Source organism: Taudactylus pleione, unplaced genomic scaffold (assembly GCF_031769625.1).
Source record: "Taudactylus pleione unplaced genomic scaffold, aTauple2 ptg000018l, whole genome shotgun sequence".
In the NCBI taxonomy this organism is placed as follows: domain Eukaryota; kingdom Metazoa; phylum Chordata; class Amphibia; order Anura; family Myobatrachidae; genus Taudactylus; species Taudactylus pleione.
Window position 1 is genome coordinate 8,902,238 of NW_028284420.1, and position 26,477 is coordinate 8,928,714.

General features: G+C 45.1%; 2 protein-coding genes across 2 annotated transcripts in view; one reads left to right on the forward strand and one right to left on the reverse strand.

Annotated features, from left to right (window-relative positions):
• Positions 1 to 918: 918 nt before the first annotated feature.
• Positions 919 to 25,303, forward strand: NPEPL1 (aminopeptidase like 1). Its single transcript, XM_088442480.1, has 12 exons — positions 919 to 1,192; positions 4,287 to 4,472; positions 5,956 to 6,123; positions 6,198 to 6,287; positions 6,746 to 6,824; positions 10,472 to 10,614; positions 12,095 to 12,172; positions 21,088 to 21,188; positions 21,970 to 22,093; positions 22,546 to 22,722; positions 23,700 to 23,810; positions 24,814 to 25,303. Exons 1-12 carry the CDS (start codon positions 1,043 to 1,045, stop codon positions 24,964 to 24,966), a joined length of 1,560 nt encoding a protein of 519 aa, XP_088298606.1. The 5' UTR covers positions 919 to 1,042; the 3' UTR covers positions 24,967 to 25,303.
• Positions 24,583 to 26,477, reverse strand: part of LOC148540651 (piezo-type mechanosensitive ion channel component 2-like) — a 149,597-nt gene continuing 147,702 nt past the window's right edge. Inside the window, exon 51 of the mRNA XM_088442911.1 lies at positions 24,583 to 26,090. Coding sequence (XP_088299037.1) covers positions 25,835 to 26,090 — 256 coding nt within the window. The 3' untranslated portion in view covers positions 24,583 to 25,834. The remainder of the gene's footprint in view (positions 26,091 to 26,477) is intronic.

Below are 26,477 nucleotides of genomic sequence, written 5' to 3' on the forward strand. Positions count from 1 at the left end.
CCCCTCCAAGAAGCCCGGGTAATTAGTACCTGCTCCCCTTTCAGCACCCCTGCCGACAGTATTTGGATTACGGGAGGGTTAGAGATGTTTCCTAAAATTAACTTTAGGAAAAACCTGAGTGTTTCAACGCCGTTCTAGAGGCATGCATAATTAACAGGCAGCGTGATAGGACACGTCACCAGCCATTTTTTTCCTCTGTTTTCCTCGCAATGCTTGCGGTAAAAAAAAGCTACCACAAGAACTGCGTTCACATGCGATAGTGGTCGATGTACCAATGTTTTCATAAACTTCCAGGAGCTGATGTGGGGCAGTGGGCGTCTCTGCATTTGCAAAGGGGAGTCTGTATACACAAAGTGAACACTCATACAGGTACGATGGGCTTGCTTATGCCTTGGCGACCGATCGCTCCCCGCCGCATCACTTTCAAATATTTGCATATGCATCATGCGAGCGTACGCTCATAGCGACCGGGTCTGAATCAGGCCCTGTGTCCTGACATTTCTACCTTAAACCATTTTCCCTACCTTTCCACCTGCTCAGGGGGAAAGCACAAAAAAACAAAGCAAATTTCCTCTGAGAAAGCGATGCCAGTTTGAAATTAGATTGCAACTGAAATTTGCTGTGCGAGTTGACAGTGACAATGGCTCTCAGGACCCATCTCGCACGGACGCACCTAATTGGTTTGACCCTTGAGACTACACTCCAGGGAACCAATGTTTATGTCTAAATAATGTTTTGTATTCGATGTTAAAAACATCGGTACTTCCAATGTTATCTTTCGATGTCCCATCCCTACTGCGCTGCCAGTTTCCGACATGGTGATGGAACTAATTACCTGTATAGTGTGCCCGTCCGGACGGATATTCGGTCGGTGCGTGGAACGCATAAGATCCTATCCACCAGCGATTGGTGGTATATAACAGTGGGCGGAGCTAAAACGTCAGACCGGGCAGTGATGGGATAGATTGGCTGTGGTGCTGATGACAATGACAGTGAGGCGGCTGCGCTGTGCCGACTGATACAGACTAGCGATCCTCCTGACATGGCCAATGTGCTGCTGGTTTTTAAAGTGAGCGCCGGGGATTGCGACCCCCAAACCAGGCCCGTGCTCATCCTGGGGCAACTGCCAAACCTGCAGCGGGTTCCCTGGAGCAGCGTGAGGGGGAAGCTGCAGCCCCGGGTCACTGAGGAGGTGAGGAGACGACCTGCAGGCCGCGGCTATTACAGGGCACTGCTCCAGCGGTCCAAAGCGACACAGTGCAGCGGCGTCACCTGTCCTCAGTGCAAGTAAGGGGGGGAGCGGCGTGTGTTATACCCCGCAGGTGTACCCCCCCGTCGAGTACCGCTATTATAACTCTCCCGCAGCGCTGTGCGGCTACATGCCACAGGAGGGCGCTGCAGGAGGAGTAACCCTGGAACTCTCTGTAACCCAGAGCAAGGCAGCTCATGCAGCTGTAGGAGTCCTTGTGACAGTCAAAAGGTGTTCATGGGCTGTATAAAATTTATATAATTATTCCAATGTGATTGCTTAATTTGAGCACTGCACACCTGATCTACTTCTAAACATGCAGGCATTGGGGAAAACGTGAACTCCAAAATGTGGTGGCTTAATAGGGTGTAAATGACCTCGGCTTGCCTGTGTATGTGCCATAAGACAGTGTTTGGCATTATCTGGAATTATGCAGGAGGAATATAGCAATATTATTCCACAGGAAAGTCACTCAGCTGGCACCTGGTTGATTGTGCAAAATCCTGCCTGAGACCATTGCTTCAGACAAGTACTCCATTGGATTTGACGTATCTGAAAAGGCCACTAAGTATAATAACCTCACACTGCTCACAACCATTTGGCGACCACATGCACTCTTTAGATAGGGGCACAGTCCTGTAAAGCTGTGCTTCCATTAGGAAATAAATCCTGCAAGATGGGTGAGGATGATCACTCGCTGCTATCATGTAACTAAAATGCATTGTCAGGTGTGATGAGCATTTTATGCACTGCAGCCGACTATACCCTACTCTGGAGTCCATGGACAGTTTGATGATTGTGCCACTGGTTGCATTTTGCAGTTGCTCACCAGTATTTTAACTAATAGCATATCCAGATTGTGGCGTATGCCCTTCCACATGCTGTCCCTTTTTATTTGTTCTCCTCTTTTAGGGTGTGGTATGAAGTCGACAGGATGTCGACAACCAATATGTTAACATTCCAAAATGTCAACTGGTTCTGAATGTTGACATAAATGTCATTTTGAATGTCGACCTAAAGTCCAAGTCGACATTCTGACATAATTTTGACCAGATCCCCCTCTGTTCGTTACTGGCATCACTTTGGATGCCATTCCTTATAAAACACATTAGCAAGTAGAGCTCCTGTGAAATGCTCCCCAATAGTTACCCTTATTTAGAAGACACCATGGTCTCGTCTTGCAGTAATGCATGAGCTACACTTACATGAAAGCTGTTGCTTTAAATATGCTTTATTCCCCTCATTTACCAACATGTTGATTTCTTTTTGTTTCTTTAATGCACAACCAACTGAAGTACCTGGCTTTGCGGGGTTTAAATATTCAAGTTATCAATATGTTGGATGTAACTGTCAACATTTAAAAAATAATTAGCAGCTCTTCCAATACACCCTTGAGGAAAGTTCTGCCCGGTGCTCTCTTCCGTGAGGTCCGACCAGGACCCCAACCACTCCATTAGGCATCCCAGATCATTTGGCTCCCCTCTGTGAAGTTTTCATCAATATCCACCCAGTTGAAGGCCCAGAATTGGCTCCCCGGGTCAAAGTTCTGCCCAGTGTACACCAATGGGAGGTCCGACCAGGACCCTAACTCCCCTAAAACCTGTCCAGGATCCAACTGGACCACCTCCCGTTTGTTTCATCCCAATCAGTGCAGTCCAATCATGTCAAAATGCATAACCAGACAGACAAACAAACAGACCAATTCATTTTATATATAAGATAAACATATCTTTATGTAAAAATAGGCTGTTGACCCTACCTTGCTTTCAATAGTCAGTCATGTCCAGCTTTAACATTTACATATTGCCTAATATTGTAATGGAAATCTAGACGCCCTAAATTCCAGAACCACTTTGATTACTGAGTGCATGGTTATACGCTTTTATGCTTCATAAGACAATGGGCACACTATATACTGTGTTCATCATTGTTTGCTATTGCTAGTCATTAAAAGCGTTAGCCATATTTGTGCTGCAGAAATGTCTCCTTCATTGCAAGGGGTGTAAATACATATTTTTTTTTGCATATGAGGTAAATACTGGCTGCTTTTGCATGTAGTCCACAAATACTGGACAGCTTTATTGTTACACTGCAATTTAGATATCAGTTTGGACACACCCCTCCCAAATCTAATCTCAGCACGTTTTACATCTGCCCCACCTGCAGTGCAGCATGGTTCTGACCACGATGTACAGTTACTTGCTCTTTCTTACTCTATTCCCAACTCTGAATCGGGCCCTTAAGGCCCCCTTACACTGTGCAAGGCGATAGGGGATCCGTCATCCGACATATCGGGCAGTCCGCTCACACAATGCCATCGGGTGGCTGACCTCCCGATATGCCAGCTCCCCCCTATCTCACCCGCATAGCAATCCATGGCACATTGCATCCCCTGATCTCATGGTCCTCCAGAAAGATCAGGGGGTGCGATGTACGACCCCGCGGGAGCGCGCTCGGCCAGATATCAGGGCCATACACTGTGCGATATAGTAGGCCTTATGTTATTAAAGAGCACCTACATGCACAATTTAGTTCCATTTCTCAAAACATAATTGTCCGTGTCTGATCTAGCACTGGCAAAACAAACTAAATAACTCCTATATTACTTTAGGTTTTATCAGACCCCTCAAAAGCCTCCTTGTTTTTGCTTCCAAACTAAAAGTGTCACATTGATTGCTGCTGATTTCCCACTGGGATAGCAGTGCTTGAAGCATATATTGAGAAATGGCTGCCTCCTTCTTGATTGAATTGTGAGCGTTTGAGCACTATGGGGTGAGGATGAGGTTCTGGGTGGATAGATAACTACAGATGCCATTGTGGAGCCATGATAATGGTTACATTTTTGTAATGCCAGTGATTGCATGTTACTTACCTATAGTGGTAGTGTTTATAAAGCTATAAACATTTATTAATCTGTCCTCTATAATAAGAGAAATAGCTGGATCATGTAATTTGTATTTGCTGTTGGCACTCTAGGCTTGTCCAGCTGTTCTACTTCTTTTATAAAGCTTGTTTTATTTACATCTGCTCACCCCAGGTATGGAAGGGTGCTCTTAGCTCCATAAGCCCAAATCCCACAGACAGCTGTCCGCTCTACTTGAATCTTGCCACAGTAGCAACTATTCCTTCACGCGTCAGCCGACACAACAGCCCTTCCGCTGCCCATTTTATCACACGTCTGACACGGAACTGCCTCCCTGCTGGAGCAAACAGATGTATACTGGTAAGTTGTCAATGAAATGGGTTGGTTACAACATATTACAGGTATGGCATACATTTATGGTATAAACATGATATTGTAAAAGATATATACATGTAACTGTGCTAATAAAACCTATATAAAATCAGACCGTGTTATAAAACATATATATTTTTTAGAGAACCTCTTCACATGAAAAGTTACCTTAATGATGCATAGGATTCAGAGTAGTGCGTGGTGCAGACAAGCCACCGACCTTGTATCTGGAAGAAACATCAAGCTGTAGAGACACTGGTGTGTCGTACGCCTGACCGCATAGAGGTTCTCTATGAAATACATGTTTTTTTATAACACTGGCTGATTTTATATAGGATTATCAGCACTGCTATGTGTATGTTTTTGTTTTTTTAACTTGGGCGCTTTGATATTTTCTCATAAATGCTATTGGTTTACATCATGCATATTGCCTTCTTTATTCTACCCTCCTTATTAAAATTAAACTTGCAATGAGATCTATCAAGCAATGACTTGGTTATATAAAGAAATGTACTGATATCATTCTTACTATTGGAAGACCATAGAACTGGTGCTGGCTTTCATGATACAGTTGGATCAGTACAACATGGAGGAGCTTGCACTGTGGGCCCGATTCAGACCCGAATGCTAAGCTGCGGACGCACGCTATGGGCGATTGTCGCCCGTCTGCGCATGCGTCAAAATACGCATGCGTGAACCAGTCACTGCATCCAGGAATCGTGCGCTTGTAGTACACAGACTGGATGCTACTTTGAGTGGCAAAATGTGCCGCTTGTGGGTGTTAACAGGGGAAGGTGCTTGTGAACGGGGGAGTGGTGCTGCAAACGCAGGCGTGTCTGGGCGTCAAAACGGAGTCTTATGGGTGTGCATAATTAGCATGGAAGCGTCATTGTACACGTCACTTGGTTGTATTTCAGCCTGCAGTGATCGCAATCTTTGCGGCAGGGTAGGGTCTACCTCAAGCACTGCGTGCTGCTCCTATGGCTCTCGATGGTTCTGATTAATCATACACTTCCTGGAGATGACTTGTATTAAGAAAGAAAAGTGGGCTTCTTTAGACAGACTGCCGTCGCTCTCTAAGACATAGAGGGTGTCCTTACACCAGACAGTGTGATCGCGGTATTTGCATGCCCGGCCCCTTTTGGCAGCGAGAGAGCGCAGCTTAGCTTCCGGGTCTGAATAGACCCCTGTGTTCTGTCCATGGTACTTATGTTTATAGGAACCCTTACTCTGACCTGTGATAAAGGGGTCCCTTTGCAGTATGGGTAGTAAATAAAAAAAACTTGTAGGAAACCTTTAACTAAAGTTAAAACACCAATCTCACATTTTGGTAAAGTTTTTTTTTTTTTTTTTTTATCATTTAATTGTATTTTTATCATGAAAGCAATTAAAGCATTACATAGTTAGACAGTTTCAGTATTGCCCTAGTAGAACCTGTATGACCAATCAAAGTGAACATAATCTCCTATAGATGGTGTGTGAACGCTCAGAAGTCTTTGCCAGTGCTTGTGCCATTGCTCGAGCCTTCCCGTTGTTTACCCGGCGCTCTACTGCCTGCCGCCGTACAGATAGAAAGAGTGTTGCAGTTGAATTTTTGCTGATTGGACAGAATAATGGACCCATGGAAGTAACCCTGAAGGTAGTATGAAGTCATTGTCTAGGTTTGTCTTATGTGGAATAGGCTAATCAAGTCACATACTCTTTCCATACCAGTGCCTGGAAAGTGTGACCGAGGGCGTGAGGCTGGCAGCTCGTATTGTGGATACTCCATGCAGTGAGATGAACACAGACCACTTCATTGAGGTTAGTCCTCGACCAGCACTTGTGCTTTTAAGTAATCGCTTTTCATAATGGTAAAATGGGCTATACATCGGTACAAACATATTTCATACGGATGCAACTTTATTCACATTCTGCTCCCAGTTTTCAAAGTATTACATACTCATTACTTAATTATATTTATAGTAGAGGGCAATTCACTTTATAAATATAGCCTCTATAGATGTTTTGCTCTTTACATTGCTCTTTAGTTTGTGAGTGTGGGTGGTCATACACAGGTAGAAAACGTTCTCTAAGACTCTTAGCTGGAGTGTGCTTTGTTTTTTTTTCTGCATTTTTAAATTGTTGTGATAAAACTATTTAAAAGGGTCAGTGATTACAATGGTTTCCTGATACGTACATTATGTTCACCCCATTGTTAACTGTGCAAAATCACAATTGATCTCCTACTTGAATTCATAGTTTGAACATTCATTTTGCAGGAGATCTCAGCTGTTGGAAAGGAGCTTGGCATTACTCCACAGATTATTCGGGATGACTTGAAAGAGAGAGGATTTGGTGGTAAGCACGCATTAAATTATACTAATCTACTGGAACCACTTATTTGATGACTCTATGTAACACTAAAGGCTCCCACGCACGGAGCGATATAGCGGCCGATCCGCCGGATTGGAACGATATCACAGTTATATCGTTCTGTGTGTGGGCATTATATCGTCTGCTGCATGCTCCTGTCGAGTCGTCAGTCGCTCCTCCAGATCTTCCTGCATGCACAAGAGATCTGGAGAATTGACAAACGATCCTATGCGGGGAGGGGAGGCCGGCAAATCGGGCTGTCGGGCACCGGATCGTTCCATGTGTGTGGACTGCCCGATATGTTGGCCGTCGGATCCTTGATTGCATCGCTGGGTACACATCGTAATGTGTGTACCCAGCTTAACACCTGTGACAGTATGGCTGTGTTCATTAGGCAACTATTTTTATTCAATCTGTTTTTATTGAATATAAGGGGAAACATCTGGGCATTCAAGTTAGATCATAAAATGTTACATATTCACATTTGTCATTGCGTTTCAATGTAAGACCTACTTTGATTGCAGTGATCAATATAAACTGTCAGGTTGTTGATGTATATAGTGATACCATGATTAGCAAAATATAAAACCAGATTAAATAAGAGTATGTAGGAAATACAAATTCTGGTGTGGGTAGGGTGGTGGTAGGAACACAGGATTGATGGTGTTGTGGTGGATTATATTAAGGATACAAGGAAAACAGCAATAACTGTCAAATGTTAGACCTTGGTGAAACATAAGTAAATGAATAGAGTAAGCCACTTCTTTCAGACCTGGGAGCAACCAGCAAACCCATGTACCAGCAAGTTGTGGTTGTAGTGGATGATGTCACTGGGGAGAGGAATGATGATAACTAGAAACCAATCTACTATATACCAAATTATTACTCAATTTTCACAAACTTTTTTTTTTTTTTTTTTATAGTTTACTAAATTCTGATGTAGCTCAAAGACCGATCCAGATATATTTACAACAACTTTGTCTAATTGGAAGTAAGGAGTAGAAAGGATTAGAAAGAGTGCTTAGGCCTGATCTTAAATAAGGAACTTTGTATATTCAAACAGGATTTAACGCTAACAAGGCGTGCAATAAAGTCTCTCTACAGTGTAATCCCGTTAACCAAAGTACACACGTTACAACATTGTGTTTGTTGAATTCTGGTTGTCCTGGAATGTAGGACCTGGACTTGTATAATGAGGAACAACAAAACAGAAAGCATTCATTCATTTAAAGGAGCTTCTCTGCTATTTTCTGGTATTTGGGGGCTGTCTTCGGATTCTGTGGTATTTTGTTATTTCTTTTAGTTTATTGACAAAGCTGGTAGACTGATTCAGCTAAAGGGATTCCAGAAGTGCTGTATTCAGTATATTCGCCGCTGTGCAGTAAGTAAATCTGTAAAAGAGTGCAGAGTGACTTTCCCATTGTAAACCATCTGTAGATTGAATGGGAACCCCCAGCAAGATTTTATTTTATTTTATTTGTGCAGAGTTTATCCAACGGGAGTTTCAGTAATTTGTGCAACTGTAGTGTGTGCTGTAACACATCTTGTCATTATTGCAGCTTTCTTTTAAGGATTTGTTCCTTTTGTGTAAAATATTGAAGCCTGTAGTTGAAATCACAGTTGTTTTCTGTAGCAGACCTTGGTTTTAGGGATCTAAGGACCCCATCAAGTCCTGGTCTAGAATTCCATTAGCGATTCTGATAAAGGAATATGCAGGACCCTGTGGAGGAATACCTGCAGGGAGACCTCTAACATGGATATTGTTTTGACATCTAAGTTATTTGGCTTGTGCTTAAACGATCCCTCTCCGCTTCTCAAAGAGGTTGTCGGGTACAAAATGTCCCCCTGGATGGAAGCAGTATTTTTGAAATCTTCTTTCTACAGCTTCCAAATCCTGCTTCATAGACAGTGTATAGATCTGTGTAAGGATCTTGCTGATCTAATTTCTAAAATGTGGAGGGCAAGAAATTGTCTGGTTGTTCCAACTGTGTTGGCCTTTTTGGTAAGTCTACACACGTAAAGATTATCTGTCCAACCATCCAACTAGTTGATTGGTTGAATGAAAATCTGGTAAGGGATGAAAGCAAATGACAATCAGCAATTTGCTCCCAAATGCCGGAAAATGGTCAAAAACTGTTATTTGAACAAATTGTTTGGATTAAACATTTAACAAACTTGTCTGACGACCATTTTCATCTGTTTTCTGGCATTTAGGAACAATTTGCTGATCATCAGTTACTCCCATACGTTACCAGATTTTCATTCCAACCAGTCAACTAGTTGGATGGTTGGACAGAAAATCTTTAGGTGTGTACCCAGCTTTAGTGAGCTAGTTGGGTAGCTTTGTGGACTTTCCCTATTCACTGGCTTAAGAGCTAGATATTTGTATAATTTGTCTCATGTTGGCAACGTGACACTTTTCCTTTTTCTTGTGGGTTTAATACTTTGTTACCACTTTTATCAAAAGAAAGTTGTTGTTCTAATGAACGGAGTATAAGGTAAGCTATCAAGTTAACGATGGCCACAAGCTCCCCATGATTTGTTTTTTAAGCCATTTTTGTCCTAATAGAAGTGTGTACCTATTTGGTTATGTGGACCTCTTTAGAGCAGCTCTATCTAGTGCAGAAGGAAAGGTAATAGTCTTACTGAGACTTTTTAATATGGCTAATGTAGCTGTGCCAGGAAGTGACAAGAAATCTTCAGCTGAAGTGTAGATAAATATTTTCAGGGAGTTGGGCTTCGAGCCTACTAGATCTTGCCTGGGGCCTAAAATAATCTTTGCCTTCCTGATTTTCCTCCTGTAGTGGATTACAAAGTTACTGGTGAGAGGAGACCATATGTTTGGCTCGGGCAACGCTAGGCTAAGCTGCTGCCTTAAATAACTATGATTCAAGATGGTGTTGGCTTTCTTTACTCCCGCCTCCCTGCAAGATGCTGTGTAATTTAGCTGGCAGTGTAAGTCTTTCAGGCCCCAGAGCAGGTGCTACTGTGTGATATTCTGGTAGAGGATGTGAGAGTTTTACCTATAGTAGGACAGTGTTCCGATGTTGCTTGCAACAATTATGAACACTGGCGCTAATGGAGTAGTGCAGCCGGATGTCTATCTTCTATCACAAACCGGCGCCTGTGCTGCTAATATAGGGTTCCCACATCCAAAGGTGGATGAGCAGAGTAAGAGATGTAGGACATTTGGGGCACGGTGTTCCGATACAGCAAGAACCATAGTAATTTTGTCATCCTATACCTACAATGGTACTATACTATAAGCGCTGTGAGCTTTGCCAAGCCTACTCTGTTTTCACACGTCAAGCTTGTCTACTCTCTTGTATATTCCTGTTCATCATAAGCCCGTTTTTTCCCCACTGTGCTGCTGTAGAACACAGGCCTCTTACAAATAAATATTAATATCTGGGTAACACTGAACAATGTAGTTTACCTTCATGGGTTCAGAAATTAATGTTGGGCTTCGTGATTTTGTCAGTGTACTTACAAAATTGCAGCATGTTATATTGTTTTATTAATAGAACAGCTTTAATAACTTAGGATAGGATTCATGTCCCTCTTTGTGATTTGCATGTTCAAATCTAATTGTGGTGACCAAAAAAAACATATTTTTTCTGTGTGTATTCTAGGAATATATGGTGTGGGCAAAGCAGCAGAACACCCACCTGCCTTGGTCATACTAAGTCATACTCCAGAAGGTGCCACTCAGACAATTGCCTGGGTTGGAAAAGGCATTGTATATGATACAGGAGGACTAAGCATTAAGGGAAAGGTATGCTATATGTCCCTGCACGTGGCATAATTTCCTCACAAGCTTTAATTGACCCTCTGCTTTTGTAAGACTGCAACCATTGGCTTTTTTCTAAAATGCATATTTCTTAAAGGGAAAATGATTGCTAAAGTAGATTTAGATCTATTGTTCCATGATATGTGTCTGGATCTTCCTAATATCTCTACCAGCAGGGTGTTTCTCATAGATTTATGCTCATATTGTGGATGTACCCAGGTTCATGGGCAAGGACTCTTGGTGCATGGAAGATGCTTGTGTATACAAACACATCAAAATGAATTGTCATCATTTTATGGGAACTTATTTTCCTTTTTAAATGTTGCCCTTTGTGCATACACAGTGGAGAATTTTGATTCAACATCCCAAAGCTGCTTATTTATTAACTTATGATCTAGAGCGGAGGTTCCCAAATGCTGTGCTGAAGGCACCCCAACAGTTCAGGTTTTAGGGCCTGATTCAGAACCGGACGCTCTGATAAGTGGCCAAAAAGATGGTCGCGATGGTCAAGACCATCGCGACCATCGGGCTTGCGACGAGACCCTGCGGTAGGGTCTCACTGCTGCAAGCCCAGGAGTGCTTTTGGCTCTATCAGAGCCAAAAGCACTCCCACTGACATCACTAGTGATGTCAGTGGGGCCGGACCCAGACGGTAGGCGTTCCCATGGGAACGCCTCTGTCTAGGCAGCAACGCCCCCGGCACGCCCACCAAAGGGGGCGTGCTGTCAATCAACATCGACAGCACGCCTCCTTTGGTGCGAGACCCATAGCGACGGCTTGGCCGTCGCTATTCGGGTCCTGCGCATGACGGATCTCCCTCCGTCGTGCGTATGCGCACTAGGGCACCATCGACCCGATTGCGAGCGCTCAGCGCTCGCGAGCGGGTCAGAATCAGGCCCTTAGAGATATCTATGGTTGAATACAGTTGGTTATATCAAGTTGACTGAGGTACTAATCAAGTCACCTGTGGTCAAGCATGTATATATTTAAAGCCTGGACTGTTGGGGTGCCTTGAGGACAGAGTTTGGGAACCCTTGATCTAGAACAGGAGTCTTCAACCTTGGCAAACTATGGCAGTGTATGCTGGGATGTGTAGGTCCACAGCAGCTGGAGGGCCAAGGTTGAAGACCCCTGATCTAGAGCAATGCTTCTCAAACTCATTCCTTAGTGACCACTAACAGTGCATGTTTTCCAGGTCTCCTCACAGTCACAAGTGAAATAATTAGCTCCACCTGTGGATTTTTTAAAATGTCAGCAAGTAATGACTACACCTGTGCACCAGCTAGGAAATGAGTTTGGGAAACACTGATCTAGACTTGACTGAGCCATCTAATGGTTTGTTTGCTGCATTCTACATGGTTTGTGTTGCTTTCACTGTTTAAAAACAGCTACACTTTAACACTAACGCAGTGAGATGTAAAGAGAATATGTTGGTCCTTACTAATTATTTCTGTTTCTGTAACAGACCGCAATGCCAGGTATGAAGAGAGATTGCGGTGGAGCAGCTGCAGTCCTGGGAGCATTTAGAGCTGCAGTAAAACAGGTTATTTGAACACCATTAAAAAAAAATTAATTTCTTCTTTTTGTTTAAAATGTGGAGACATTCTGCCCTTTAAACCCAACTATCTCTAATTCCTTCTACATTAGATCTCTGCATAATGTTTCCTAATCAATCGCAAATGTCAGTCAGTCAGTAAAGGTGCCCATCCACTAGACTATTAAATTGAACGATAACAATCGTTCATAGATCGTTTGCAAATTGTTTGCAAATTGTTTGCAAAAATGTCTAAAACGACCAGCGATGCGCGTGCCCGCTGGTCGATTAGACATCTATCATCGTGCAAACATGCTGGTCAACCTGATGATAACGTCAGGTTGAGCATGTTTGCAGATGATTGATGAGACTGCACTGAACGACTGCTCGTTCAGTGCAGGCTCATCACAGACTGACAAACGACTGCACGATTACAATGTCGTAATCGTGCAGTCGATTTCATGACTGCTACTGGATGGGCACCTTAAACGGTTTGCTTGCTGCACTGTTTTAATAAGAGTAAGAACTCTCCAGTTCCAAGGCTTGGCATTGAGCACTTCTGTTGTAGGACTCTGCCTGTTAAATCCAATCTTGTTTAATCGCTGTGTGTGTTCCCAATTTCAAATATGGCGCTATGTAAAGAAATGTCTATATATAGAACTTAATAGAACTTCTTTTTATAAGAATCTGTTTTGGAGCTTACAAAATAATTACGTCATTTGACCAGTAGATCTGAAAAGGTGACCCAGAGTCTGCCCCTGCAAGTTTTTTATTGTCCTTTTACAGTCATGCATAAAGCAAAATACAAAAAAATCAAGTGTCTTGCGTGCTAGCAATATAGAAGTCTAAAAGGTAATAGAATAGTAAGTGAATAATTTCATTACTGGTAAAACTATATGGGTTGTTTGCTTGCTGCTGTACAGATAGTGAACAAAACAGAAATGGATCTGTGCATTTTATGAATTCTGCAATATGTTTATGTAAAGAATAGCAGGGGTACTGTCATTTCTTCTTCCTCCACTAGGGGGCACAAGGACAACTCTGGGTATAGCCTGGAGAGGAGAGTCTGGGCACCAAAAAGTTGATAAAATTTACCCACAAGCCCAGCTCCCTCTCCTCTATGCCCCGCTCCCAGCCACTGGGACCTGGTTTTAAGTTTGGTATTAGGCAGGGAACCTCTTCTCAGGGGGACTATGGTTCCCCACTTTTAATTAAATTTTTATTTTACTTTTATTCATTAGTTTATTGAGCGAGCAGTGTAAAGGCATCGTATAGGACGCCCCCACAGCCGCTCCACCAACCCAGCACTGGCGACTGGGTCAGTGACTTTGGCCGTGGTCTCCCGCACAGCAGGAGCCACCAGCCGCAGCCGGCGCGCATCGGGGGACATGAGGTAAACGGCTCCCTGCATGCAGGGAGCCCAGTGTCAACGGCTATCAAGTAGTGAGGGGCACTCGGTCTGACCACGCTCACCACTAGACCACCAGGGACTGTTAATGAAGCAGGGGCTGCTTTATTGCAGCGGCGGCCATTTCCCTGGGGGTTATACCAGACAGGGGAGGCGGCTGCTTCCCTGTTCGCCACTCCCCCTCCTCTGGGGTGCTCTTTACCTAAGTGGCCAGCAAGCCCCAGGCATATGTATCACACTTCCCCCCCCACCAGAACTCTGAGCGGCCATTTTAGCTACAGCCTGTCTCAGCATGGGAGTGTGCAGCAGGGCTCCTGTGTCCTCTGATAGTGCAACTGCTGGGAGCAGGCTATTTTACTCCTTCCTTCTACATTGGCTGGTTTGAGGAGCATTGCCCACATATTCTGCATCAAGTGGTCTGAGTGTTTGTATGTATGTTTTTCCTCATGTGCCACTGGGGCTGGTCACTGAGGGGACATCCTAGCAGGGGTGAGTACTATTTTACGTTGTATACCTAGCAGGTAGTTTCTACAACAAGCAGGTATATTTCTAGTACAGGTTAACTTTATACTAGCACTAAAAGACCCTGATTGATTTAAACCTTACTGATTGTTTGGTGTGTAGCTTTTTTCTGCGATACACTATGCCCACAAATAAAGCTACTAAGGACTCTGGCGCGACTGCATTGCGCTCTTGCAAAAAATGTCTGTGTTATTTCTCCTCAGGATCCGGAGCATGACTGTCTGTGTCAATTGCTTTGGGGCCCTGCAACAGGTCATGGCAGCCAGAAGTTCTTCTCCAGAACTGGCTTGGGCATCTTGGCTGACTCAGGTAATGTCACAGATGTTAGACCGTATGTCAGTGGCAGTACCACCTGTCCCTGTTGCGGTGCCACAGCTCCCCATGGCGGAGCCACCCTGGATGCAAACTTTTTCTCAGTCTGTCCAGGGCTTAGCTCCTCGTCCTTTCAGCAGATGCTGGATAGAGATAGGGCTCCTAGACGCAGACCCACTCCATGGGAAAGTTCCACTCCATTATCTCCTAGAGGTTCGGATTCAGAGAGATCCACAGATGGCGGGGTTAGCGCGTCCTTTACCTCAGACGTGGAGCCTCTTCTAGGACAGAAGATGTCTGTCTCCTGTAGACGTTGAGCCTCTTATTAGAGCAGTTCAGACTATTCTGCTAGTGGAGCATTCGGAACAATCTCTTAGATCCAGGGCACCTGTCTTTTAAAAGACAGATGAAGTCAGTAGCGGAATTTCCATCTTCTGCACAACTAGAAGATCTCCTAGCGGAAGCTTTGACTTGCCCTAGTAGACAATTCTAAGTGTCTAAGCGTATAGCTACCTTTTACCCTCTCCCTGCTGCAGATAAAGCCAAGTGGGAGTCTCCTCCCCCAGTGGATGACACATTACTCGGCTTATTCGGTCATCTCTCCTACCTATCCCTAACACGACATCTCTTAGAGACCATTTATGTAAACGCAGGGGCCCTGGCTCTCCCAGCCCTGGCATCTGCTTGGGTAGCTAATGCTGTGGGCTGCTGGGCAGACACTTTGTAAGAAGGTCTCACCTCTGGGACACATAGAAATGACTTGGTTACTATGGTTGCACATATCAAAGAAGCAACTTATTATGCGAAGCATCTATAGATACAGGGTTTTGACCTCTAAGGTTTGTGCTTCGGCAGTGGCGGCCAGAAGAGCACTCTGGCTGCGCACCTGGAAAGCGGACACATAATCTGAAACGGCTCTAGAAGCCCTTCCCTTCTCAGGTGACTTTCTGTTTGGTCCTGAATTAGATAAGATTGTGACTACGTTGGCAGCAACCAAGTCAGCTTTCTTACCATCTGTCACCACTACGAGACCCAGGACTTCAGCATCTCACTCCTTTCGCCCTCAGGGTAAGGTTAGAGGTCAGACCCCAGAACCCAGAGTTCTGCTCCTAAAGGTTCCAAGCCCAGAGGTAAACAACCCTGGTCCACCAGACGCAGCTTCAAAGCCAACGGACAAGCCTGCCACATGATGGGGCGGGCCTCCTTCCGGGGGACCTCGGAGTGGGAGGCCGGCTTCCCACTCCGTTTTTTTTGCGTTTTTCGGCAGTGTGGATGCAGACCACAACAGAGGCTTGGGTCAGGAACGTGGTCTCTCAAGGATACGCTCTCACATTTCGTCAGCGTCCACCTTCAAGGTTTTTTTCAACCGGCCTTCCTACACAGCCAGAAAAGGCAGAAGCTCTTGAGGAGTCTATTCGCTCTCTCATGGCCTCAGGGGTCATTATTCCTGTTCCCCCGTTCTTAGGTTTTTATATCAATCTATTTCTGGTTCAGAAGCCGGATGCTCTTTCCGACCCATCCTTGATTTAAAGTGCCTGAACAAATTTCTGCAGATTCCCAAATTCTGCATGGAGTCCATGTGGTTCATCATTCTAGCCTTTGAACCATGGGACTTTATGGCATCACTGGATATTCAGGATGCCTAATTGCATATCCCTATAAGAACCAATTATCAACATTTCCTCAGGTTTGCTGTCCAAAGCAGACACTATCAGTTTGGACTATCCACGGCCCCTCGGGTGTTCACGATGGTCATTGCAGTCATGGCAGCACATATGCGACACAGGTGCGTCAAAATCTTATCGTACCTGGATGGCCTGCTTCCCTTGGCCCAGTCTCCGGAAGTTCTCAGGGATCACATCCAGATGACAGTGGAAGTGCTTCAATCGCATGGGTGGATCATCAATTGGAAGAAGTCCACACTTTCTAGGTCCCAGGAGATGCTCCATCTGGGAGCCCTGTTGAATTCCAAAGCTTAGTCTTCCTCTCTCCGGAAAAGATCGTGTCATTACAATCCAGAATTGGCACCTTTCCCAGCCAGCTTCAAGTTTCCATTCACTCGTGCATGCATATTCTAGGGTCGTTGGTGTCAATATTCGACATGGTGGAGTAAGGTCAGTTTCACTCCCTCCAGGGACTCTGGGCCTCATTCAGAGGCTTTCGTAGGATGCAAGCGGTCGCTCATAAACAGGGCGGCCGCTTGCCTCCTGAACGGCCGCCTCCATGTCGGTCGTTAGGCTGTGGGTTAACACCCACAGCTCTAACGACCGCTAAGGGAGGGTAGGGTCTCGTCAACCTTAAGCCCCAGGGAGCTTCCTGCTCTGTTTGAGCAGGAAGCTCCCCACTGACATCACTGATGATGTCAGTGGGGACGCCCACAAAACGGCAAGCTTTCCGAAAGGAACGCCTCCGTTTGGCCGGGCACGCCCCCTGCCCGCCCAGCAAACGAAGCGAGCTGTCAATCAACATCGACAGCTCGCTCCGTCTGCTTCGAGCCCGCCAACGACAGGTGATCCGTCGTTAGCGGGGGCTCGTGCATGCGCACGACGGAGCAGTCTCCGTCGTGCGCATGCCCTGTGGACCAACATCGAGTCGGTCGCTCAGCGCTCGTGACCAACTCTGAATAAGGTCCTCATTCTGAGGCGTTGGATCAAGTCATGTCCGAACCTCAAAGCTCAGACTCAAGCTCCCTCAAGAACTTAGTCTCTCCTTATTGTAGTGGCTCCAGCATCCTCATCTGGACAAGGGACGCCCCTTTTGTATCCAGGACTGGGTCCTTCTCACCACTGATGCAAGCCTTTCGAGGGTGGGGAGCTGTAACTTGTCACTTAACCTTTCAGGGGCGTTAGAGTAGTCAGGAGAGCCAGCTATCCATCATCATCCTGGAACTACGGGCTGTGTACAGAGCCTTGTGTCAGGCACATCACCTCCTCCAGGGTCACCCTGTGAAGATAGTCAGACAACGCAACCGCGGTGGTCTACATAAATCACCAGGGCGGCACTTGCAGCCAAGGGGCCTTGCAAGAGGTCAGCAGAATTCCAAGCTGGGCAGAGCGTCATCTTCCAGCACTGTCCGCAGTCTTCATCCCAGGCGTGCAAAATTGGGAAACGAACTTCCTAAGTCGCCAGGACGTCCATGCAGCCGTGTGGGGTTTACATCCGGATGTCTTCCAGCTGTTAGTCCATCGCTGGGGCCTCCCAGACATCCACATGATGGCGTCTCATAACAACAATCAGCTTCCGAGATTTTGCTCTCGCACCAGGGATCCGAAAGCTCTCCTGGTAGATGCGCTGGCGGTTCCCTGGACCTTTCCACTAATATATATCTTCCCTCCGATCTCCATGATTCCTTGGGTCCTTTGCAAGTTCAAACTGGAAGGAGGCACTCTGATACTTGTGGCTCCGAAGAATATGGTACGCAGATCTTCTGGGTCTGTCCATAAACTCCCCACTGCGTCTTCCCCTGCGGCCGGATCTTCTGTCTCGGGGCCCCTGTTTCCATCCAGATCTAGCCTGTCTCGCTTTAACGGGGTGGCTCTTGAGACATCCATCTTAAGAGCAAAAGGATTCTCCAGGAGGGTTGTTTAAGACCATGCTGCAGGCGATGAAACCATCTTCTGCATATATTTATCTGCTTTGGCATACCCATTTTTCGTGGTATTCGACTAAAGGTCTCAGCCCCAGGTCTTTCCGCCTTTCCCATATCCTTTCTTTTTTGCAGACAGGTCTGGATTTGGGTCTTCGGCTCTCGTCCTTGAAGGTCCAGGTTTCGGCCTTGTCTGTCCTTTATCAAAGACTGATAGCTTTGCTTCCTGAAGTGAGAACTTCTTATTTTTTTAGGGTGTTCTCCATGTGCAGCCACCGTTTTTCTCCTGTTTCTCCCTGGGATCTTTTTTTGGTTATCCGGTCATTCCAGTCTGCTCCCTTTGAACCATTACAGAGAGTTGAATTGCATCTGCTCACATGGAAAACTGTGTTTCTATTGGCCATCGCGTCAGCTCGGCGGAGGGTCTCTGATTTGAGCGCTCTCTCCTGTCGCTCTCCATTTCTTGTGTACCTTCCTGACAGGGCTTTCTTAAGGACTCGCCTCGGCTGACTTCCCAAGGAAGTGTCCCCTTTTCATATTAATCAAGAAATCGTTGTTCCTGCGTTTTAGTCGGCAGATCCATCTCTCCCTGAGGCTTTGTTGGATGTTGTGAGAGCTCTCCGTGAATGCGTTAAAAGGACAAAAAGGTTTCATAAATTTAGACTCTGTATTTGTTTTGTACGATTTCCACAAGAAGGGCTGGCCAGCTACTAAGCAGACCTTAGCCCGCTGGCTATGTTTCACTATTCGCCAGGCCTACTCCTTGGCGAACTTTCCTGTCCCTGACGTGGTGACTGCTCATTCCACCCGGTCAGTGGGGACTTCGTGGGCAGCTCGCTGTGGGGCTTCTGCTCAATAGCTCTGTAAGGCTGCTACATGGTCGTCTGCGCATACCTTCATCAGGTTTTACGCATTCGATAATTTTGCATCCTTCGGGTATTCTGTGCTTACTGCAGCCCAGGAGCGTCCCCGCCCATACGGGACAGCTTTAGAATGCCCCAGAGTTGTCCCTGTGCCCCCTAGTGGGGGAAGAAGAAAAGGAGACTTATGTTTTCCCTGTTAAGTCTTTCTTCGACTCCATAGGGGGCACAGGGCGCCAGCTCTGACGTACCTGTCTTCCAGTGAGTGTTTTCTTGGTGACCGGTCTGGCTGTACTTTCCATGGCATGTATGGTTCTGTATGTATGCCAGCCTGGCTCATGCCATGGGCTTGCAAACTAAACTGAGGTCCCAGTGGCTGGGGGCGGGGTATAGAGGAGAGGGAGTTGGGCTTGTGGGTAAATTTTTATTAACTGTTTGGCGCCCAGACTCTCCTCTCCAGGCTCTACCCAGAGCTGTCCCTGTGCCCTCTATGGAGTTGAAAGAGATTTAACAGGTAAGACCCAAATCTCCTTTTTAGGAGCAAAATCTCGATCACACAGTTAATAGAATGTTGGATAATGAATATGAAAAACAGCTACTGATGGAAAATTTTGTAATAAGGTGTTTAGAAGAGGTAATAAAATGTAATCTTACAGCACATTGTGTCATAATTCCGTTTGCATACAAATATGACATCACACATCTAGCCTCAATACGCCACGCAGTGTGCCTTGCCTGGCGTGAGCGACTCGCCAGGTCCCAAGCTACTCTGCTAGTGTCTGGTGTCTTTGTTTGCCGAAAATGTCTGTCACAATGAGATGCGACTAGGACGCACCTGCAGGCTATGTTGATTATTTTGATATGCGACACTTGTGCAACTGAGTCCTTATATAAACCACAAGAGAACTTGGAATGAAAAAAGCTGCGACCTCTACTTTGTAGCACTTCAGTCATACGCAGATATACAAGTGTTGCATATTAAATTAATCGGCATTATCTGCTGGTGCATCCTAGTCGCATCACATTGTGACTTAGATATGTTTTCGGCAAAAGGAAGCCAGGTGCTAGCAGAGTCTCACAGGACCTGGGGCACCGAGAGGGCTTTTCAGCGCGACTGCAACAAAGATGTATAAGGACAGATCTAAATGTCCGTCTTTGGTGTGGATACTCTTTGAAAGAGACCTTATGTGTAATCTCATGCACCTTGTCGGTGAGTGTCAGGAGCTGACAGCTGGTTCCAGGCAGTCCAAAAAAGCTGATTCGTGTCTGATGAGCGATTACAAAGCCTTGTCCTTCACTGGTTTCTCTTCAGGAAAGTGGTGTGAAGACCACAAACTAGTGAAGGACATGGATTCATAATCTCTTATCACACAATGGTATCGGCTCTCTTGGACTGCCTAGAACCAGCTGTCAGTTCCCATCACTCACACACACAGTAATGGTGCATACACACGGTCAGATATGTCAGGCGAATGATTGAACGATTTGCAAACTATTTTTTTTACTGCATTAAAACAAATGGAAATCATCCAAAACTGACTGCAAACACATCGGATGTCTGATATCGTTATCTGACAATCGGGAACGCGCATCGTTCATCATTGCACACATGTCAGATTTTTCTTTCAGATATGAACGATTTTTAAAATCGTTATCGTTCAGATCTGAAGAAAAATGTGACCGTGTGTAAGTGAAATTAGCTACATATGTATCTGGAACATGTGATATTGCATCCCTCATGGAATTTCCCATTTCAATGTCTTATTCATAAATTGTTAAATTGTTTTTATTCGACCCAATATTGAGAGATTTTGATTGCTGCCTGCTGGTCCATTTTTTTTTTTTTTAATACATAAAGGAAATTTTTGTACTTCACAATCAGTGTGGTCTCTCCTATGCTTTAACTAATTGAAGGTGTCCAGGATAATACAGACATTTCAGTGGACGCATCACCAGAAATGGTTTGTTCCTGGTAAACTGAGACCTATGACTCAGAAAAATAAACTTGAACCAATTAAAACCTACCAGCCACCTACACCCTGTGCCTCACCAAGGTCACTGTATCCTAGTTAATAAAGCTGCAGTCTGGGAAATTGGCTCATCACCCCATATGTCTGCACCCACTGTGTGCAGATAAGACTGTCAGTGCACACACTTCCTATTTGCTTCTCCTTAATTAAATGGCTCTGTTTGTTTTAACTTCAGTAAGCTTGTGGCTTTTGTTTCACAATTTCAGGGTTTTAAAGACAACCTCCACGCCTTGTTCTGCCTGGCAGAGAACTCTGTTGGACCAAATGCAACCCGACCAGATGACATCCACTTATTGTACTCTGGAAAGTAAGCGATCCCTATTATTGTCTCTCTCCCTCCCCCCCACACTTTATGTATTTGTGGAGGATGCCATTCACTTATGAATTTATTTTCTGTCACTCCATGGGTGACACTGGACCATGGCGTATATAGCCACCTTCAGGAAGCTTAAGATTTAAATGAAAAAATGTACACTCCTCCCTCTTATACATCCTCATCCTACAGAGATTTTCTTTCCCCTGATGCAATGCCCCCCCGTAGTTGTGCCCCTGATGCAATGCCCCCTTATGCAGTGCCCCCTGTAGTTGCGCCCCTTATGCAATGCCCCTTTAGTTGTGTTCATTATGCAATGCCCCCAGTAGTTGTGCTCCTTCTGCAATGCCCTCTGCAGTTGTGCCCCTTAAAGTAGTGCCCCCAGTAATAGCTCCCAGTACAGAACAGCCTGCTCACACCCCTGTGAAGAAACTTACCTGTCTTCTCGCTGGCACCGCTCCACGCTGCCAGGGCTCCCCAGTACCGCCGCCGCTGCCTCATATCGTGGGTCACTTCAACAATACTTCAGTCCTGTGCCTCTTTTCTCGTAATTCTTGTACTAGGTTTCTCTATATCCCATGGCTCGGTGACCTCCAATGGATTCAGAGAAAGGAACATAAGTATAACAATCCTCTAGTGATTGTCAGATTGTGTCATTGTTCTTGTGCCTATAACCTAAATAAATGTTGTGTAGGCACATGTTACAAGCGTTTCTCCCCTCTCCTTGTCTAGAACGGTTGAAATAAACAAGCGTTTCTCCCCTCTCCTTGTCTAGAACGGTTGAAATAAACAACACTGACGCAGAGGGAAGGCTGGTCCTCGCAGATGGCGTGTCCTATGCTTGCAAGGATCTAGATGCAGATATCATTCTGGATATAGCTACCTTGACTGGAGCCCAGGTCTGATTTGTGCCCTTGAAGACTGGGGCATCTTGCCCATATTTTGGTCATCTCTACAACCCCTGCTCTATTTATTAGGTGTTTGATTCTAATGGTCCCTTGCTGGGGCTGATTCATTCTGAGATTTGGTGCAATTTAATTGTTTTATCACGCCTGATCTCCTATCTAAAGTGATGGGAGATCGCGGGGCGATATTCAATTGATACAGATTATCGCACCGATTGCACCCAAAGAGGTCAGGTTTAATCTGGGCGCTTTGGGCGCCCAGACAGGTCACTTTTCACGCATTTCAATTCTTCACTCCCGTAGGGTGTGAGCTGAAATGCCGGCGCTGGCAGCTATTCGCACCCGACAGGAGCAACAATTTAATGGCTCCGCTGGCAAAAACAATTGAATTGCGCCCATTGAGTGACATTAGTGCTTACTTTCTGCACTGTGTACATTTCTTTCAGGCGATCGCAACTGGCAAATACCATGCTGCAGTACTGACTAATAATGAGGAATGGGAGGCAGCCTGCGTGAAGGCTGGCAGGAAGTGCGGAGACCTGGTTCAACCACTGGTATATTGCCCTGAGTTGCACTTTAATGAGTTCTCCTCAGCTGTGGCAGATATGAAAAACTCTGTGGCGGTGAGTGATAAAATAGTGTCTTTGAAAATCAAATTATTTTAATTTAATGGAAATGCAAGCATTCAAAAATAGCTCCCAAACATGGACACCTTGAGATTCATTTTGTAAATTTGCTGTGCAGTTGAGAGCCAACCATTATTGGTTATCAGCCCTTTTTTTTTTTTTTTTCTAGGCTTGCTGGAGCCTCTTTAGCTGTTGTTGTTGTTGTTATTATTATCGTTCATTTGGCTATACTACTAGACGAGATGCACACCACAACTGTGTCTAACATGCACTTGGGGCCAGATTCAGACCTGCTCCCGAGCGCTCGCAAGCGGGTCGATGGCGCCCTAGTGCGCATGTGTACGACGGAGGTTGCTCCGTCGTGCGCATGCGCGAGACCCGGCTTGCGACGGGGAAGCCGTCGCTCCGGGTCCCGCACCAAAGGGGGCGTGCTGTCGATGTTGATTGACAGCACGCCCCCTTTGGTGGGCGTGCCGGGGGCGTGGCTGCCAGACGGAGGCGTTCCCATGGGAACGCCTACCGTCTGTGTCCGGCCCCACTGACATCACTAGTGATGTCAGTGGGAGTGATTTTGGCTCTGATAGAGCCAAAATCACTCCAGGGCTTGCGGTCACCGAGACCCTACCGCAGGGTCTCGTCGCAAGCCCGATGGTTGCAATGGTCTTGACCATCGCGACCATGTTTTTGGCCACTCGCATATTCTGTGGGTGGTCACCCACAGCTATGCGAGCTGCCACGAGGCCGCTCCAAGTTTAGGTAGGCGGGCCCTGATTCAGAGCGAGCGCTCTGGTCAGAGCGTCCGGCTCTGAATCAGGCCCTTAGTTCGTACTTTAAACATTTAATTATTAGCTCATTTATATCAGTTAACTTGTATTTTAGCATTAGTGAACCTTTAATTACATTATGATGTCTATTGTATGTTTGTTTTTTAAAGTGCTGGTGTTTGTGTTAATTATATTGTGTAATCCCTACAGGATCGGGAGAACGCTCTTAGTTCATGTGCAGGGCTCTTCATTGCTTCTCACATTGGTTTTGATTGGCCGGGGGTTTGGATTCATGTGGATATTGCAGCTCCCGTTCATGCGGTCAGTATTTACCACATACATTCTATGAAGTTGCTTATTGTTCTCTACACCACTGACCTAAACTTTCTCTTTTGGTGTAGTCACCTGCTCTTTCTAGTAATAAACATGCAATGAGACTATAGTTATAAATGTTTCCCACTTTTTTTTAAATGTTTAATTATACAATATATATATTTGTGTGTGTGTATAATATATATAAAATTATACACACACTCTGTGTATATGTGTCTATATACATCTATCCTCCATACGCTGCAAGACGCGTTACACGTGAGTGCTGTGTGACTCAGTAGCACCAATAGACTTTTCCTGCGACTCTTTTCGTTCGAATGCGTCTTATTCGCACTGAAGTGAATAAAATGCACAAGCAACTTCTGCTGATTAAAATGATATGGCGCATGCCTATATTCTGTGTGCGTCTGCGGGTGTATCTGCCTGCAAAATACCACATTACAGTCACAGGCTGTGACACTATAACGTAGCATTTCGCATGCAGATACATTCTCACTGTGCGAGTAAGATGCATTTGAAGGGAAAAAATTGCACGAAAAGACGCTCGGCGCTATCGAGTCACGGCATGGCGCGACTGCAAAGACTGTTTAACGCACAAGGAGGCTAGATGTATGTGGACACATCTGTATGTATAGGCAATATGTTCACTCCAGCAGGACTGTTCAGAGATGTATAGAACCAGGTTTTGTTCCTATGAATAACTAAGATAGATGGAAATGCAAACATATACACAGTTTATTATATACAAAAATGACCTGTGGTTGATGATAAATACATTGCTTGACATTCTCCTGTTTTACACCAAAGCCTTTATACTATGAGGAAAAGCGTATTTGTTTGCTCAGTTCTAAGTATTAGATACAATTTTGTCCACCAAGCAGATTGTTTTCTACTCTTTAAAAACCATTTACCATGTCATTAGGCCTTTGCATCATCTCTTGGTTACATCAGTCCTATTACTACACCTTTAATTCCATATTTTTTCCTGCAGGGTGAGAGGGCCACTGGCTTTGGGGTAGCGCTTCTGCTCTCCTTGTTTGGCCGTGCCTCCAAGGATCCACTACTAAACATGGTTTCTCCTCTGGGGGATGATGATGGGGTAGAAACTCCTGACAGGGATACCAAAAGGAGACGTCTTGTGTGAGCACCTAGTCTTGGACCACTCTGAAGGATGGTGATCATGCTCAGTGATCCTCCTGGCTATCTGAACTGCACCCATCATAGGACTGATACTTATTAATGGATGACATTTCCCCTACTGAATTTAATATGATAATGTACACCATGGTCTGTTTCATTCTTTCTCACCGATACATTTCCTCTGAAGTAACTAACATGGCGCTAAAAAGGCAAAGGCTGTTCTCCAGTGTACTAAGGAGAATAACTTTCCTTGCTCATGTAACAGCATAAACTGTCTTTCTGCATTGACGTTACTGCTTTTATTAAAACTCTTTGAATACATGATTTGGATTAAACCTTGACTATGACTCCTTTCTTGAACTCCAAATGATCATTTGCTAATATATCTGTGAAATACAGTATGTTCATCCTGTAGGAATGAAGAACCTTGAAGGGCTCCATACGTGCACACAGTGGATATTCGGGGTAATGCAACTATTCATTTAAAATCAACCGACACTAATGTTTCCTAGCAAATGCATAGGTTACAGTCTCATGAGTAGTTTCCCCCCATAAAATGTCTTTCTGCTGTGTATAACTTAAAGGCCCAACATAACCTGTTCCCATTTTAGTCATTTTTAAACCTTTCTAGCTGTTTAAAGCAAGACTACTCCAGTCTGCCTTTGTACTGAAAGGGAAAGCACAGAGCTACAACACTCTAACATCCACTGGTTTAGGTCTTCATTATTTTGCATTGCTGCATCATCCTTGAAAGGCATACCTTGTTTACAACAGTTTTAATAAGTGCCAGTGCACAAGTTACAAGATCTGCTCACATCCAGAGTCTGCAGTGACTAAGTTGCCAGGATTGCTTCAATGGTTACATATGAATATCACTCATCGTGCCTTTCCCTTGTCCATTTGATCATAGTCTCAGGGGATCGATAGAGGAAGATTAATTTTGCAAACAGTTGTTCTTCCAGGTCTAAGTCTCCAGTCTCCCGAACCAGAAAGATGTCTGTACAGAGCTTTAAAATGCGATCAACACAGGGCAGCTCTTCGTACATGATGGAACGTGAGATACCGTTAAAGAATTCCCTGATGAATTTGCCGATTACCAGAACAACAGACATGTAAAGACCCACAATGCTGCAGGGAAAAGAAGTATTAAGAACAATGAATATACAGGTGGCATAGTAATTAAGAGACTGCCTGATCACTGATAAAATGTCTGTGCTCCGCTAGTAAAAGGAAACCGCTTTGGTCTAACTAAATATTTTCATGGGGGGGTAGTTGATGCGTATAACAGTTTTTTTTTCCTTCTACAGGTTCCATAGGGTCCACAGGATCTACCTTGGGGTATGTAGTTGGATCACATACAATGCACCAAACAGCAAAGCTTTGGAGCTCCCAGCATGCACTGGTCCTCTTCCCTATATACCCCAGCCACAGGCATTCAGTTTTATTGTTTGGTGCATCGTCTGTTGCCGGGGACGGGTGGTAAGATGCACTAGTGAACGTCTTGCTACCTTGTAG

What these genes read in the sequence shown, in the direction of transcription:
- NPEPL1 (XM_088442480.1), top strand. Translation starts at nt 1,043, where the DNA reads ATGGCCAATGTGCTGCTGGTTTTTAAAGTGAGCGCCGGGGATTGCGAC. An exon ending in CACTTATTGTACTCTGGAAA is followed by an intron (nt 21,189 to 21,969) that starts GTAAGCGATCCC and finishes CTCCTTGTCTAG; the next exon opens with AACGGTTGAAATAAACAACA. An exon ending in ATATGAAAAACTCTGTGGCG is followed by an intron (nt 22,723 to 23,699) that starts GTGAGTGATAAA and finishes TAATCCCTACAG; the next exon opens with GATCGGGAGAACGCTCTTAG.